Source organism: Prenolepis imparis, unplaced genomic scaffold (assembly GCF_030444845.1).
Source record: "Prenolepis imparis isolate NDT839.2.m4 unplaced genomic scaffold, iyPreImpa1.0 SCAF_1, whole genome shotgun sequence".
Classification (NCBI taxonomy): Eukaryota; Metazoa; Arthropoda; class Insecta; order Hymenoptera; family Formicidae; genus Prenolepis; species Prenolepis imparis.
Genome location: NW_028141159.1, coordinates 15888826 through 15907260, shown reverse-complemented (window position 1 = coordinate 15907260; position 18435 = coordinate 15888826). Strand labels below are relative to the sequence as shown.

The 18435-nt window shown below is 29.2% G+C and overlaps 4 protein-coding genes across 7 annotated transcripts in view; 2 read left to right on the top strand and 2 right to left on the bottom strand.

Moving 5' to 3' along the window:
- Positions 1–1846: 1846 nt before the first annotated feature.
- Positions 1847–10862, top strand: LOC145948938 (uncharacterized). 3 transcript variants are annotated; one of them, XM_083058547.1, is made up of 7 exons: positions 1847–2003; positions 6853–7030; positions 7285–7694; positions 7945–8256; positions 8559–8760; positions 9113–9334; positions 9618–10862. In XM_083058547.1, the coding sequence occupies exons 2-7, from the start codon at positions 6863–6865 to the stop codon at positions 9696–9698; spliced, it is 1395 nt and encodes a 464-aa protein (XP_082914673.1). In that variant the 5' UTR covers positions 1847–2003; positions 6853–6862; the 3' UTR covers positions 9699–10862. The 3 variants fall into 3 exon arrangements, with proteins under 3 accessions (XP_082914673.1, XP_082914663.1, XP_082914682.1); XM_083058537.1 differs by lacking the exon at positions 1847–2003 and adding an exon at positions 6457–6596; XM_083058556.1 differs by lacking the exon at positions 1847–2003 and adding an exon at positions 6628–6779.
- On the bottom strand, positions 10837–13371 carry LOC145948958 (ADP-ribosylation factor-like protein 3). The gene is made up of 5 exons (XM_083058593.1): positions 13285–13371; positions 12354–12482; positions 12134–12265; positions 11100–11336; positions 10837–10971 (listed from the first exon to the last, which is right to left on the bottom strand). Exons 1-5 carry the CDS (start codon positions 13285–13287, stop codon positions 10930–10932), a joined length of 543 nt encoding a protein of 180 aa, XP_082914719.1. The 5' UTR covers positions 13288–13371; the 3' UTR covers positions 10837–10929.
- LOC145948950 (RCC1 domain-containing protein 1) lies at positions 12804–16037 on the top strand. 2 transcript variants are annotated; one of them, XM_083058580.1, is made up of 8 exons: positions 12804–13099; positions 13307–13535; positions 14201–14443; positions 14511–14698; positions 14793–14922; positions 15374–15500; positions 15577–15751; positions 15839–16037. In XM_083058580.1, exons 3-8 carry the CDS (start codon positions 14205–14207, stop codon positions 16009–16011), a joined length of 1032 nt encoding a protein of 343 aa, XP_082914706.1. In that variant the 5' UTR covers positions 12804–13099; positions 13307–13535; positions 14201–14204; the 3' UTR covers positions 16012–16037. The 2 variants fall into 2 exon arrangements, with proteins under 2 accessions (XP_082914706.1, XP_082914696.1); XM_083058570.1 differs by lacking the exon at positions 12804–13099 and adding an exon at positions 13108–13238.
- The window catches only part of LOC145933484 (uncharacterized), a 21723-nt gene continuing 19295 nt past the window's right edge, over positions 16008–18435 (bottom strand). The window contains 8 exon segments of the mRNA XM_083033246.1: positions 16008–16161; positions 16164–16292; positions 16540–16736; positions 16837–16998; positions 17051–17357; positions 17585–17751; positions 17839–17981; positions 18389–18433. Of these exon segments, the coding sequence (XP_082889372.1) occupies positions 16103–16161; positions 16164–16292; positions 16540–16736; positions 16837–16998; positions 17051–17357; positions 17585–17751; positions 17839–17981; positions 18389–18433 (1209 nt within the window). The 3' untranslated portion in view covers positions 16008–16102.

The following is an 18435-nucleotide window of genomic DNA, read 5'->3' as shown; positions in this document are numbered from 1 at the left end:
ATCTATATGTCAACAACGAGAAGTTAGACATTTTTCTCTAATTTCTTATTTCTTATTTATAGACAATGAATTTAAATGGATTTTTTCCGGTAAAATAGAGATATTGAAAAACTTCGATGTATTTATTACGAGTATACATCTATAAAATTTATATTTGATTCTTCATAAATCGAGAGTATGTTATACAACATCGCTGACGCTTAAAAGTATTAAATTCTAACTATATGTAGATTATATAAAATTGCGTTATCAATTTATAAAGCGCAGTATATATTTTTGTTTCATAAAAGGAAACATTAGTCGCATTAGTTCTCTTTTGCAGCTATTATTCCAGAGAGAATAGTTCTTCGTTAAAAAATTCTCATGTCGCGCTTGCGAAAAGACGCGACAATTGTTTTGAGATATAATACAACATAATTAATAACTTAAAACAAATTAGATAAAACATCAGCGAACTGACTAAAAATTGATATCGTGTCGTGACTTCTAACCGATTAATAAAAAACGTTTCTTTAGGATCATTCAAAATAAAGATAAAGATATTAAATTAAAAAATTATTCTGTGTAATTAAAGTTACATAAAAAAAAATATAAATAAGATAATGAAAAATTTGTTGTAATTAAAAGTTAAAAAAAATAAAATCGGAAAACAAATAAAATAAAGAAATAATAAAAGAAATAAATTAAATAAAAAAATTAAAAAGTCATCAATCAGTCAAAATTGCATTAGATCGGGCAGAGATCATACATCGTCTCAGTATTTAGAATTGTGAAGATCGGCATTGAACGGTACATTCCCTAATTCTTCGCAGGGTCAATGACTGTCCGTCGAAAGTGGCTTTTGTGTGTATCTGTATCGGAGCCGGTTTTACCACGAAACAGCTATTCGTGTCTGTTACAGCGACCTTGTGGAAAAGACCACGAGATTTTATCCGGTGAGACATCTTACCCATCCGGTATCCGGAATTCTTCTCAAATAGATAACTCCTTGGGTAGAAACACGTTAAGCAGCTACAATTTACATATCGTTATCGAATCTCAATAAAAATTGATGAAGCTATTCAGTAACGGTAATTTTCATTTGCGATTGCAAACGTTCCTATATCGCAATTCAAGTTATTGATAAAATATCATTGCCTAAATGTCGTATCGCAAAGTACTAGCATCTAATGTTTATTCAAAGTCATTTAACGCTAATAGATTGTATTGTATTATATTATTTATCAATTGTCATCTTATAAACTTTTAATTATTAAGTACTGCTGGTATGATTCGTACAGCATATTATTTTTTATCGGTTTTTTAACTAATTATAAAAATAGCTAAGTTAATAAATACGATTAAGAGATAAGCATTTTATTTAGTAAGGATAGAAATTTATAACTTCTGATATAAAATTAATGCTAAAGTAAAATGTGATTGTGAAGTAAATTTATTTATTTTAATACAAAAAATTGTTATTCATATCTCAAAAGCTATTTGTTTGAACCTATTAATTTTTGGCGTTAATCCGCACAAACATAATTGCATTTCTCATAACATTTTTTGCCAAGAAATATGTACATAATAATGTGGGCAAAATTTAATTATATTGATAGAAAATTACAAACTTTTTCAATATCTCGTAAAGGGTTCGGCATTCAAGGATTAAACACTTTACGTATGACAAGTCTTTAAATAAAATATCAGACGCGAGCGCGATAATGTTTCGAAAGTTTCAAAGCAGAAGTACGGGAATTCCACAGTCAAGTACGTATAATATCCGGGCCATGATGCAGGAATCTGCATCGAGAGACGTACAGGAGGTGCATTGTATCGTCGGCTTCAACGCTCCAGAGCCAGGGGAACTTGCTCAGGTAGGTAAGTACCGTTCGACGAGCTACGTCTGACGCCAGTCAGGCCAAAACCTTCGTCGTGTCAAGTGCACGGGCTCTTGAGGAATCGTACACGTGTCTAGTTCTTTTATAATTAAAGGCACAGGCAGAGCCCATTTGATTTTAAAGGTATGTGGAAAATAACAAATTGCTACACATGAGATTTTCGTATCTTTTTTCGTAATGGAGATTTCTATATTTTCATATGTCAGTTGAGATTGATCCTTATAATATTTGAATTTTTAAACATTTACGTATTGGATAAAAGATAAATTCATTCGATAAACGTTCAGTGAAATATAAATGTGGCAACGACGCATTATATCTTGATAATAATTAAGACATTAGGCGCTCGTGATAATAATTAAGACATTAAGGCGCTCGTAATGCTATAACTGTAGCATAAAGAGCAATCGCGCGTATGTCGGTCGGAATTAATTTCGCGCATTCCGTAAAAATTAATCCATTATTATTAAAAATAATCCTGCATAACTCTTCTGCACGCAAAATTTTCCCGTCGTAAATAACGTAACGGCAATTCGAGCTCCAATGATCGCCTTTCCACATTCAGAAACACCATCGAACACGCTCTACTTGACTGCGACTACCGTTGTCGGTTGCTGGTGCGGCCACGCGAATTTTTCAACCATCAATTCTCTCCGCCGCCACCACGCGTGTAATTGTAACTTACAGCGAATTTATTTGTCTTGCTAATCACATTGGCAAGGTATATTAAGCTGACTGTATTCGAGATATTAAGTAACTGTTTCGTGCTGCCCCATAACATTACAATTTGTAAAAGTAAGAACATCTCACGTGCTTGAACTTGAGAAACAGCATAATAGTATAATGTAAACTGTAATTGCAATGAGTACATAGATTTATAAATTGGTACATAGGTTCTTTTATTTACATCTTCATATATTTATTTATTACAAAAAAATTAATCTATATATCTATATTATATATATATATATATATATATATATATATATATATATTTATTATTATAAATTAACTTTAAGAAATTATTCTTTGAAGATATATATTACCTTTATTTTGCTTGTTTTATGATTTTCGATCATCTTGTATGTGTATATATATCGAAAATTTAATCAAGCAAAATAGAAATAATTTAAAATAAAAGATAATTGACTTAATAATACAATTTTTGTGGTTCTGCTAAAATTTAACAAACGACAATCGCAGTATGATTTGGCTATGAGAGCCTTGGCGCAGTTAGTAAGGCGCAATAATTAAAAAAAAAAAGATAACATTAAATATGCAACTACATACATTAGACGAAATAAAAAGTGGACGTTTCAGCTCTTTTTTGAGCCTTCTTCAGCGCATAAAATAAAAAAATTAAACTTAATTAAACGATAATTAAACGTTCATTATACCACTATTGGACATTTACGACTAAAACATATTACCTAACACTAAATTTTCAACCCGTTTATTCTTCTTAGCCTTTCAACCGTTTAATTAAGTTTTATTTTTTTATTTTATGCGCTGAAGAAGGCTAAAAAAAAGCCGAAACGTTCGCTTTTTATTTCGTGTATATATGTATGTAGTTGCATATTGAATATGTTATCTTTTTTTAAAAAATTACTGCACTTTATTAATTGCGCCAGGCTCTCATCGTCGTTTGGGAAATAATTTACCCAAATTCAAGTTGAAAATGTAGAACGAAATTTTTCCATACAAGGTTTTAGTTTTCGAGAAAATCGACTTTGAAGATCCATCCAGTATGTATGTACTTAACTAATGAGAGTCGGATCTCGTTACACATAATATTGTATTTCTGTTTGTATTTATGAACAATGTCATAATTTATCAAAGTAATTCAACAAATTTCGATGCATTTATTTTATTAAAGTGCAAATTGCTCTTTTAAATAAAAACGCCTCTCTCTTTATCGTACATAAAATATTTCTTGATGAAATAAAGAAGCATAAACAAATTAATTGCTCACAACAGTTAAATTATTTACAAATACAAACAAAAATAATTATGTATAACGAGATTCGTTGAGCTGACTCTTATTACTAGTCAAGTGTGTACGTATTTAATGGATCTTCAAAATTTATTTTCTCGAAAACGAAGCTTTGTATGAAAACAATTTTATTCTACATTTTCAACTTGCATTTGCATGAACAATTATCTTTATTTTATTTGTACCATAACTTTCGATACATCCTATCTATACATATACATATATATAATTATAAAATAATATTATTATTAATATTATATTAATGTTAATAATTATTAAGAACTAATATGCAATTTAGAATATTTGAAAGATTATCACATCATTAATCCTTTTACATTAAAGTAAAAAAATTTTCATCTTTCAATTTTCAATTTTAAAAGTATAATCGATATTTGAAATAGAATATTTCTTCGGAAATACTCTGGAAAATTGCCTGAGTAACCAATAATGTTATGATAAAGGCGCTTATTCAGAACTTTAAACCGTTCGCTGTCTATCGCTAATAATTTATGATAACGTGCAACTAACTTTTCGATGACTCTTTTTAATGTTAGTCAGCCAAGGTCTTTTCTTTATCAGCATGATGATAAGCAAGTCATCACTTGCAAAAATAACTGTATGATTTCACACATTCGCTAAAATTCAACTGAATTATAAATGCAAATGCAATTTTGTGTACTAAATAACGTAGCAACATTCTTTCTAAAAAAAAAATAAATAAAACACTTTGTTAAATGAATAAATATTTATAAATTTTTATATTTCTTTATTTATTTCGTCCGAACATTTGTGTTAATAATTATGTCATAGCTTCGTAAAATTGACATGACGGCCTATTTTTTGACATAAGAATGCTAAGATGTAAATGATTGATAATTAATTTTACTGTTACATACATGGCTTTTTGTCAGTTGACAAACAGCAAAATACAATTAATATAACATGACATATAAATAGGTCGGCTTTATTATCCTCCTCAATTACTTTGTAATTGCTTTAGCTTTTGAGGTCGTGCTAAAAGCATGTCGCAACTTATTATAAAAAATGACTAATATCTTTGTAATGACTTACAAAATCGCGCGATTATGCATTGTATGCATTTCAGAGTATTCTCTTTACGCAAAGCGTACCGTTACATCAAGGTCACCGTTATTGCGATAATTTACACGGAACACCTTTCGGCGAGATTCGACATAAACATGCCGACCTAATTTCGAAAGCAGGTCGCTTCGCGAAAGCAATAATGTTGTCCAGTAATTAAATTCATTTAATTCGCCGACATTCGTTTATTTAATTTGCTTATATTGTTCGGAAAGGGATATGCACAACCGTATGATTTTACAACGAAGTCGATTGCTTCTTCCTTGACCTCGAGCCTCGCCGATATTGCAAAAATTTCACACGAGCTTTCCCTCTCAACAACCGCTGAAAACGAGGTGGTTTCTCCGTATATTACACATGTGTTTATGTGTTTATACAGGATATTTGTAAAATGTCGGCAAACAAATGCGAAATTAAATAAAAGTGAAGCAACTTTGGTTTATATTTATTTTTTTTTTTTGCAAAAGCAATTATATTGCATTCTTCATTTTTTTGTGTATGAGCATCAGATCTTGTCGTAATACATTATTTTAGAAATAACTACAGTAAGCATACACAATGTTATTCTCTGGCTTAACAAATATTAAAAATTATCTATTTTTTAAATAAAAAAAAAAAAATAATAACACGCACGTTATAGAAAATATTAAAAAATCGAACAAGTTTGGATTATTTTTTATTTTGTGAAAAAATATAACATATATTTAAAATAAAATATAAAGTAGGCGATTTATATATCGGCCATTCCACAAATTCCTTGCTTTTACTTCCAGACTATCTAACATCGGTGTCATGTTGAAATATGTTATATCACATGTTTAGTAAATATGACAGGCGAATCGGCTCCTTATTCCTGCGGCCTTCCATTGACGACTTTGGCACGTTAGAGTAACGATGACTAACAGTTCGTACCGTTAGGCCGAATCGTTATTCCAGCTGGAGAATGTCAATTTCATGCGGTTTACGGTACTCAAATTGCGTTGTTAGAACACATCAATGTTGTGCCGATCGTTTATCGTCATTGTCTCCGCGACAGTTGCTGTGACTGATCCTTCAGGATAATCAATAGTGATAAGCAACTTGTTACTTGCTCTATATTAGAATCGTGTTAGTGAACTAGGCAGAAACTTGGATTTTAGTTTGATCTTACATCGTTCATATTCTATGAATTCTTAAACTCCAATCAATAAATTGTAAAGTAAATAAATGTAAGAAAATATATAAATATTTATATTTAAATATATATATATATATATATATGTATTTATTAATTACAATAAATATGTATATATTTATATAAATATATATGTTATAAATTTATAAATTGCGTCAGAAAAATGAGTAAAAAATCAGATTTCCTTTAAAAAGAAGTCGATCAGATTAATCAAGGAATTTCATTATGTACGCACGAATTTGTAACGATGGCATTTTACATAATACATATATCTGCAACCGTAAGCTTTTCCCTTGAATGCTGACTCAGCGCGTTCGTCACCAATGCTTTCGTACGTCCTGCGAAAATATGCACATAGGTGTAATGTACTAACAATAAGTACCACTGGCGAAGCAACTGTGTCAAAGAAACAACGGTATCCGAGTGACCACGAGCCGAAACATTTCCGGTATATATCTCCCGCGCTTAAAATCTTCGTGATCTCGTGAGACACTTTTAAAAATAATTCGACAACGAGAATCGGGAGCTAATACCTTTAAGGTCAACGACTTTCCTTGAGAATCTCTCTGTCTTTTATCAGAAGGCAAGATCTCCCCCACATAAGCACACGTCATTAAATCGGATCGGAAATGTTGGTTTTTGACAAATGGACGATTATACAGCAGGTCGTCGAGTAAGTGCACTAACTGAATGTTGTGTTGCAGAAGCAGAAGAATGTGGTTGTCGAGAACATCATTTCTACTGATACTAATTGGGTTGACGATCTCCGAGAAGAACAATGAAAACGATGCGTCTAATGTCTTCATGGAGGAGGCCAAAAACCTCTTCAGTCAGAAGTCGATCGAAACTATGGCCCAAGCCTTTGCAGAATCCGGCAAGCAAGTACGATGAAGATATTTATATTCTTTTTTATTTTATTATTTTATTAAATTTTATTTAATTCAGTTTTAATATATTTAATCTACCACATCTATCCTATCTTGTTAATTTTACTTCGATACCTCAGTTATATATTGAGAAATGAATTACCGCGACAGATTTCGTTTAAAACTTTAGGAATATTTAATTCTTATTAATGCCTATAAAAATGTAAGTGTTAAATACAAAGTGCAAATATAAAATACGAAAATTGATAGGTCGGCGACATGATGTTAGATAAAAGATCCGCAACGGATGGTGTAGGCCAAATCATCTCTGGGATCAGCAGTTTAATGTCGGGTGGCCAGAATAATCAGGGATTCGACATTTCCATGGTTGGTACAATCTTGAGTGCCCTGACCACGAATGACAATGCTAGGAGATCGGCGAGAGACACAGGGCACGACGAGGAAAATAGCATAGACTGGGGCAACATAATCAACATGGGCAGCATGTTTTTCCAACAAAAAGCCAACAACGATATGCTAATGGGTCTCGTACCAATAGTTCTAAGTGCTTTAGGTCATGGAACCAGCGACGGACACGTTAAAACTAACGATCACTCGGCACACTCTTGGTTCCTGCCCCCCATATTGGAGAACATTCATGTCATGTGGGAGCACTTCAGGTATTGCGGTGAAACGTGTGATGTGAATATATATAAATCCTGTATTTTTTTTAAAAAATGTTATTGATTCAATCTTCTTTCTTAAAAAAAAATTCACTTGAATTTGAAGCTACGATAAAAAGTTAACGAAAAATTATTTATATATTCAGAAAGAATTAAAAAATTTAAAAGAAAAGGATTTAAATTTAAAATTTATAAATTTTTCTCGTCAAAATGCTATTTTATATTATTAATTTTTTTTGTATTTTAGTAATTCGGAACTCGGACAAATATTATGGAAGAACAGCGGTCTATCAAAAGTTATTGCTCAAATGTCGGATGAGAATGGTAACATTCTGTGGGAAAATATTCTAAACAGTTTTGAGAATCCTACTATCCGTCGAAGATGGATCAATTCGCTTACGACTTTTGTGGCCGACTGGATCTCTCACATTTCCAATTCAAAGAATCAGATGCGTTACCTTACGGCCATGCAATATATATTCAATTCCTTCCTCAAGTCTCAAGGATTCCCGAAAACGATGATGTTCGACACCGCGAGACCAACGGAGAGTCTTACCAGGTTAGCGTGTAATATATATATGCTTTATATAATATTTATATAAAATTTATAATATATAATATTTTATAAAATATAATATTTATGTTATTTAATATGTTTATTATATAAATTTATATAATATAATAATGCCCATATAATATAAAAATATTTATATATTATTTAATATAATTTTATAAAGTATAAAAAATTATATAAATTATATTATCTATTAATATATTTATATAATTTCTATATATACATATATACTTTGATTTTTTTACACAAACGCATATATAACAGTCAATATTAAATTTCACGCTCAGATTGACAAACGCGGTGGCGAAGAAATACTTAAACATGAATATTAACAGCTATCAATATTTAAAACCAGCGGTAGCGTATTTCCAGGAATTACTAAATTTAGCCTCCGAAAAAGGATTTATCATGTCCAAAGTGAATGCACGAGAGCTAAGCAACAGATTAAGCGAAATTATCAACAACGATATCATTGCACCGAGTCTCAAGGTATAACTTTTTTGTTATAATTTTGTTTTATTGTATCGATGCTTGTTTCTTCATTTTAAAGCTTTATTATTTATTATTAAAATAATAATATGCATGTTTATATAAAGAACACTCTCTTAAAAATTTAATTAATATTAGAATAGTTTTTGTTTTTAGAAAATATAGTTTTTAGAAAAAGTAATACACATATATAAATAGAATCTCAATAAATAGAATATCTCAAATATAATGTTATGTAATGTTAAGAATTATAAATCTTTTGTTTTTCACGATCATATTGTATTCATATATCACTTAAAATCTCAAATTAAATTTCGATGCTTTTCTATGAGCATGTATAATTTATTTTTAGGCATATCGAGCATACAAATGGTCGACGAAAATGCCACATTGTGCTAGTCAAATTTTGTGTACTATAAATGAGAAGAGTCAATCCGACGACAGCAAAGAATCACGTCTACGCAGCGGCTTGCTGAGAGTAGCAAGTTTCCCTGCTGCTTGGGCAGTCAGTAACAAATTAGGAATCAATTTCTGGTCACTCTACGGAGCCATCATGGATAACGAAAGATGCATCGTGAGTAAACTATGATTAATAAAGAGAAAATGTGATTTTAATATCATAGAAGAAGAGAGTTATTTTAAATTATAATAAATTTTTTTAAACTAATATTTTTTAATTAAGATATATACATATATAATTTTTTCTTTATATATCTATATAAATAATATAAAAAAAGAGCTTGAAGATAATCAATAACAATTTCTGATAATAAAAATATTTACATTTGTTGCATTCTTGTGTTATCTCTATTATAAGTGGTAAGAACTTGATGTGAAATCTTTTATTTTATTTTCAGAGTAAATACCCAGCAGATTGCACTGTTTTCCACGAAGAAGAAATCAAAGCGACTACAGAAAATATTCATAACGAGCTTTGAGTTTAACTCGTTAATAGCCTGTGAGAGACATTGGCTATTATTAAGTCATCTTTAAACTAGAAAGACGTGCCGCAAAGCCGTGTGTGTTCTCTCTTATCCACACTCTCTATCGTATTTATTGCACAAAAATGAAATGCGCTCGATGAAATTAGTGTATATTAATTTTGTGTATATCATATACACAAAACGTCAATTTTAAATATTAAATTTTAATAAAACGTATCTCTTAGCGACACAAACATTTAAGACATAAAAATGTATAAAAAACGTCCTTTATTTTATTATTGGATATCTAACATGCGAGGGACGTTTTTTAAAAATATTATTCATATTATTTGAATAGATTTATGTTCTACAATCAAGATTCTTATTCAAAAGCATGTATAATATATGCAGAATGTCGATAATTAATCAAATAATTTAAAAGATAAATATTACATGTAGTAGTTAAGAATACTTAAGAAATATAAAAGAAATTTAAAATAAATTATTAATGATATATCACATTCTGACATAGAATTGCAAGTAAATCTTATGATTATTCGAGAAAATAACATCGTAAATACGCCAGGATGAGGCGAATTAAAACGAGGCAAATAGATTTTAATCTCTAATTAAAAAGCCATGAATTTGCAGCATTATTTGTTCTTCTCTTAATTGCTTATGTAATATTGGTTTTATTAATTAAGATAAAGAAAAGTGCAGTCGCACGGATCTCCTCATACATGTTGCTTTTAGCGCATCTCCTTCGCGAGTGCAATAACATGTGGTGCTCAAAAATATCGCGTGTCTTTTTTTCTATTTATCTTTTTATTTTATTGTTTTACTAGATAAATCTATAAAAATTCTAATATATAATTAAAACAGCAAGAAGGCACATTCCCCTTTACAATATAACGCTCGCTGTTACGGACGGCGACTCTTTCTTTTCATACGAAAAATAGAACCTCTCGAATCTGATTGATGACGAACAGCTCGTTCCAATGTGGAACGGAAATCCGACAACTGGATACGTTCGATACGACAACGAGTTCATAAGAACTCAAACTGCGGTATTCGGACGCTCATACCGCGAATCCACAAACAACAATGTTTTCAATTATATTTTTTGTAAATAGTAGATAAAAGATAAATAAAGATCATGTGTGTGAAATGTAGAATGGAGATGGTGTAAGTCTGCTTTCTTTCGTGCGTCCTAATGTAAAATGTTTTCCACGGTGCGGCGTGCATATTACTTCCTCTTGATGTTCTTGCACGCCCACTCTAAGCCTTCCTGAAAAATAAAGAAAAATTTATTTTTACAGATTTATAGAAAAAATTGTATTTATGTGACTTTAGAAAGTAATAAGTAAAATATCCTAATGAAATTTAAGGGCGAGAGAATGGATATCTTCCACGTACTTTCACACCCTTGCCCTCGATGGCGATGCACGATTGTATTTGCCAATCTCGATCCTTGATATTGTGTAAACCGAGTCCTTCCGCTATTTCGGCCGCCGTCACGGCGTTTCCCAAATCTTGTTTATTAGCATATACCAACAATGGTACTCCGCGTAGCTTCTCTTCCAGCAGAAGTTCCGATAATTCCTGTCCCGTTTCTTCTAGCCTCTTGATATCCGCGCTATCAACGACGTAAATCTATTGCCAACAAGCGTGACGAAACTTTGATTTATTGATATTCAAAATCTCTCTCTCTCTCTGTGGACAATTGTTAAGATCTAAGTGTTTAAAGAAAAAGGCAGAGTTCTCTCTCTCTCTTCTTCCCCTTAGAGAAAAAAATAGCGGTATAGATACTCAATATATTATGTAATTCAATATAATTCATAAGATTTAATATATATTATTTAATTCAACATAATTCGTAAGATAAAATATAAATAATTAAATCGTATCATTCATAAAATTTTACATTATTCTACTGTTTACAGATAATCTTCGCCGATTAATTTTTAAAAAATGTGAAAGAAGCATCTTGTATTTGCGACAATATAATTTATACAAATGCATCTGTGATAATCGAATTTTGCCATTATGAATCATTTTTAAAATCATTTTTCTAGTCGTTCGTTAATTCGTAGCTATTACGCTATTTCTATGTATCTTTCTATATTATATTTACGATGATACATATAGTATCGAATATAAATTACTATTATTTATATCCATATATTACAAAATAATTTATATATATACTGATTAATACGTATATAATTTCTGATAATTAAAGGAATAGAAGATTTTACAACTTAGAGAAACAAATTACTTTTTTTATGTTTATTATATTAAATTTTTTAGTAAAATAAAAATTCTATACTTTATATCGTATATTATTTTCGTAAAATGTTATATATTTTCGTCATTTTTTAAGGAATAATAAAAAGAAACGTAATTTATAATTAAAACTTGAAAGTTTGGAGAAATAATGCGAAACTTACAAGTACATCCGTATTCTCGAAATAATTTCGCCAATAAGGTCGAATTTTTCGAGCTCCACCAATATCCCAAACATTCAATTTAAAACCTTCGCTTTGGACGCTTTTTATATTAAAGCCTTGTGTTGGAGTAACCTTGAGAAAATTAATTAATCATATTTTAAAGGTATTTCAATCGTCGATTTATCGTACGTTTTAAAAAGTGTTAAGAGAAGAAAATTACTTGTGTGATATCCTCGCTAGCCAAAGATTTCAAGATAGTTGTCTTTCCGGCATTGTCGAGGCCCAACAGTAATAATCGTAATTCTTTATCATGATTTGATCGTAATTTCCGTAAAATAGCAAGCAGACCCTGACATCGAATATCAATTATTTGTGCAACTAGTTGTAATATATTGCATGGAACACGTTTTAAATTACAGTGCATTGACATTGCAATATAATTACTGATAAACGTTATTTCTCATTATTAATAGTTAAATTAAGTTAAATTATTTTTATCTAACAATTATATACATTATTGTAAAATTTTATATCGTAAAAATGCGCAAGTTTCGTGCATATCTCCAAAATAAATAAATAAAATAAATTTGTATTATATAAAATAATCATTTTTTACAAAAAAAAATACAAAATTGTATTTTTTGTCAAAAACTGTCTAATTAATTTTAATCAATAAATTTGCAATTACGAGAGAAGAATTTTAACATATTTGCATGTGTCAATATTTTCTATTACGCGCGCGATCAGTGCTACAATCATAAGAAATTCCCCAAAAATAATTCCCTTCTAAAAGTTCTAAAGGGATGCATTAAAAATATGGCGACGAAGGTGTAATCCGTATCATCTCAAGTGTGCATAGAAAGTGCATAGAAATATATGTATATGTTTAATACACAAAGAAATATAAGTGAATTCTTATACGAGAAGATAACAAGAATCATTTTTTAATGAACAATTTTACAATTTGTAAGAAAGAGTGTTTATAGAACGCTTGATATAAATACACATTAGGATATATTGTGAATTGGTGTGAAATCTTCATGGATTGTAAATTATTTTGATGATTTGGTGCATTTAGAAGTATAAGAGGCAGTGGAGAAAAAGGGTGCATAATACTGTGCATTTGCATTTAATTCGCATGACATTTTTACCATTTTATTGTTGTTATTTCAGGTACTCGAACGAAGACGTGTTAACGATTTGCTGGAATATGTCGACTACTTCGACTCCAAAATGTTATGTTATTTTTCTGGTAACCAAGGAAAATAGTGACATCTAGATACACTGACGTTCCTCTGATATTACATATTACATGTTAACAGTGCATCTGACATAGATAAATGAAGCTGTTATTTTGCCATGTGCAAATAATAACGTTACTGCTCTTGTAAAATAACATCAGGTAAACTACATCTTGTGTTATCATATATAATATATAATATACAATATATAAATAAATATAATAAAAATTAAATAAATATAAAAATAAATATACATATACACATGTATGTAATATATGTATATTTCTTTTAATTAAAAAAAAATTTTTTATTGTTTTTCTTTCTTAATAATTGGATGATTTAGAATTTCATTAATTATTTAAATTTGTGATTAATAGTAAAACTTAATTTTTATAATAATAAAAATAGTAATATAAATAATTATTTAAATCAATAATTATATTATATTAATATGTATTACAAATTCGGAAAATAAAATAAATAACATAAGAAATAAATATTATAATAATATAAAAATAACGTAACAAAATAATATAATAATAATTGTCTACCTGTTATTCGTTTAGAGTTAGGATCGATTGTGCGGAATAAATCAATATTAATTTAATTAATTAATTACTCCTGGAAAAGTACGCGATATTTGATAAACTGATGTTTGTGCGTTACAGTAGTTCTTTAAATCAAAATAATCTAATAATTCATGGGAAATTCGTGTCGTATGGGTATCATATAGGGATATCTTTATAGGACTATATAGTAAAGAGTGGGCGAAAGGATATTCAAATACCAGTGTATTTTGCGAGCTTTATGTATTTATTATTTACAGAAAAATGCCAGTGTATTATACCGGTTTAAATGCCAGTCCACTCTTTTCCAATCAGGATGGAATTATTACATCAATAGCACATTTGACTCAGATTCAATTTGCTGGCGTCACAGATATTGAGATTAGTTGGAATTATTTTCTTCTCTGGCAGGATACGAAATTGTATATTACTGGAAAAATCAGTAATCATGATATTAAAAATAATCCTCGTTTAATTCAAATTCCAGAGAAATCGTCAGGAAGGTAATAGACACAATATATCATTATTTTTTTATTAATAATTTTTTCTTTACATATTTTTTTTATTTAGTTGTAAAATGGCTATTCCTGGTCGGGAAAGTGTAGTTATTTTATCAACACGTAATGAAATCTGGAAATATAAGGTATATGATGATTCCTGGCAAAAAGTAGCACCTTTTATTTCTAGTAATGATACATTGGCAGAATATCCCATCAAACTATCACAAGCAGGATGTACAGTAGTTTTAACTAATTTAGGTATTACAATAAATCAAGTATTATTCCATTCAAGTATTATGCTATTAAATATATATTTTTACGAAAACTTTTTAATTTTTTTTAATTTGTTGAGGTCGTGTATTTAATGCTCCACTTTTGGTTAAAATGCCAAAAAGAGTCAAATTCATTGATCTTGCCTGCGGTTATGATCATACCATTTTATTGGCAGAGAATGGTGACGTTTACTCAATGGGCATGGGAATGTACGTAAAACTACAGTTACATATTATGCATGCAAATTATTACAAAAATATTTAATAGATTCCAAAAAAATTCACTTTCCAATTTTTATAAAATTTTAGGTGACATTTTCGCATAAAAAAATAAAAATTGTGTATGAAAAATACATAAAATTGAAAATTACATATTTTAAACATTATTTCGATAAAATTTTATTTGTGACAAAAAGATTTTTCACGTAAATTTTTATAATATTTGTAAAAATGTTAGCTTAAATCAGAGAATATACGTGAAGTTTTTTTATCGTAAATAAGATTTAATCGGAATAATTTTAATAGTAATAAAAATTTTATTTTATTTTATATTTTTTTTACACATATTCAATTTTTTATTCATAATGATAAAATTAATTTAATTAATTATTAATTAAATTAAACTAAATTAATTATTTTTTTATTACGTAATCCATAATAGACGTGGTCAGTTAGGGCACAATGAATTAGAAAATTGTGATGATCCGAAACTTATCGAGGCTTTAGCAGGTCTGAAGATAGTGCAAATATCAGCGGGTGGTTGGCATACTGCTGTAGTCACCGATCAAGTGAGTGCATAAGAGTTTATTACTTGCATTATATATCATTATGTGACTCGTAAGTAAAACTAAATTAATGCGACAGGGTGATTTATATACTTGGGGGTGGAATTCAAATGGAGAATTAGGAATTGAAAGCAAAGACAAAAAAGTTCACGCTATTCCAACTTTAGTGGATTTTAAAAATGACAGAGAAGAAACTATAGAAATTAATGTTAAAAAGGTTGAATGCGGAAATTCTTTTACTATATGCTTAACAGGTATGTACATTTGTTAATATACTTTACCTTGACAAGGATTTTCTAGAAAAAAAGAGACAAGTGATCTCTCTTTATTTCTTCTTTTAGACGACGGTTCTTTTTGGGGCTGTGGCACTAACAAGTATGGTCAATTAGGAAAACTTCAGCAGGACTTTGAAAATACATATAATTTTATTAAATTAGATATCCAACCATTAGAGTTTAAAACAGTGAAAAAGTTTAAATGTCACGAATGGGGTACGGCTATAATTACAGAATGACAGTGCATTTTATATGTAATTATAATATATTCAACAATACAAAATAAAATTTCTTTTTTTTTAAATTATATTTTTTCAATCATATTCACATTTATTCTTGTTCCATATTTCCTGCGTACATTTCGTCCATTTGTGCTGCTTCCTTCGTCCTATCAACGGTAAAATAAATTGACAATTGTTGACTAATATTTCGTCAATTAAAGAAGTGGGTGGTGTTGGAGGAATTTCTATATTTAAATCCTCTTTAATGTCTTGCTCCTTATTATTAATCGTTTTCTTTTCTGAAAATAAAAAATTCGTCAGCTTACAGTTGTATAAATAAATAATGTAATCAAATAAGGAATAACAAACATTATGTCAAGAAAAAAAATTAACATTAATGTTATGATAATAAACTTATATCAATAAAACAATTACGAATACGAATAAATATTACATAATTAATAAATATTAGATGTGTTTTTGCATTATATCTCGCGAAAGAAATTAAGTATATACCATAATTATTTTATTACATCATTTATTTACCTTTATGTTTTTTGCCGTTATCAATTGTCAATTCATAGGCAATATTTTCCAAACGCTCACGAAGCTGTATGTTAAACGACTCAGAATGTGCGACCTTAATTTGGCGTGGTGTTTGGAGAGAGCGCGGCATGTGATAGATTTGTATTGGTGTTACGAAAACTGCATATATAAGAGCATATCGTAATTCATTAGCATACCTATTCAAAAATATAAATCGAAGATAAAATCTTTTTGCATCGTATATTATTGAAACAGAAATATATAAAGTAATACATTGTATTTGTCTATATAATTTACATGTTGTACGTCGCTTCAATAATTGTATCCAATGCGATGTTTAAATGTGTTAAATTGGAAGATTCAATGACCACATTTGCATCTATAAATGTATCTATTTGCGAATTCTCTATGTTTAATGGAGTTTGAAAGTTTTTTGACGACTGTTGCAAATTTTTGTTACTAAAAAAGCATTTACGTATTTTATAATTTAATTAACGTAAAATATACGCACTGTGTTAAAAAATTATATCTTTACCTGTTTTCAGAATCTCTTGAATTTTTCGCAATTAATGAAGATTCGATTTCTTGGACCGCATTATTTTCTGACACTAATTTCTCGTTAAATGATTTATTCGTGACTGAATATTCTATTCCACTCATGAGAGACTCATCAATGAAATTTGTTGATACAAGTTTGAGGCATTTATCCACGATTAATTCCCAATGCAACAATTGATTGCCACTAGATATATTCTCAGCAACATATAAAAAAAATATTTTCATTTTCTTGAAAAACTCTTCACGTGAGAACTTTTTATCTACAAAAGTAGATTCTGTCTCCAAAAATACATTTTTTTGCATATTTAATGTATTATAGAAGGAGAGAAAAATACTCTTATTTTAATTGCATCATTATATAACTTATGGAATATGTATCAAATTTTTATTAGCAGATTTATTTTTTTATATAATATATATATATATATAATATTTAACATTACTTTAAAAATATCAATTCAATAGTTATTTAAAAATTATCCACTACCTCGAATTAATTTCATTTCGCCAGCCAACCAACTAATTAAGACACTTCTATAATGATCATCTAGACAATTTTTATAGCGTAACACTTGAAGTGCTATAGTGTCCAAGAACCAGAAAGCGGCTTTGTTAGTTTTGTAGTCTGTCACACCGAGAAGACTACCTAGCAATCTGTACGTGTGTAGCAATTAAATATTTATTTGCGATCTTAATTTTTCTGAAATATAAACTATTTCACATATTTAAGATTTCACCGACTCGATTAGATATTGCGGTTCCTCCGTCTCGATCTTCACCGTCTTCCCAACGAGACTGTTAAAAGTACTTGGAAGAGTCGGCATATACATATTTCTTTCAGACATCTGTACTTTTAATAAACGTCGAATGGAAATACAAAGTTTTTACAAAATTATTACTGTCACGATGTAGTAACGTTTGCATTAATGACAAAATTAATAAATGTATATATCTGCCATGAAATAAATACATTCTTATGTATTTGTGAGATATCTCAAAATGAGCAGTTTAAAAATGTCTGTTCATATATTGATTTATAAAGCTAAAACTAATATACTACATTTAAATTTCTATCTTTAAAATTGAATATTTTGGGAATCAGTAGAAAATGTTAAGAATAAATTTGTTAAATATATATTATTACTATGTTAAAATAACCTTGCTTTCATTTTTATTGCGCTCTCCTTTGAATGTTGAATCCCTTTCAGAGCTCGACATGTTAGATAATTTCGTGTATTGAAAAAAAACCAGGTTACGCGTCATATAAAGTTATTCGCATCCCAATACTCACACCTGTGTATTCCAGCGATGTGAATGCAATTGCAAAATCCAACAGGA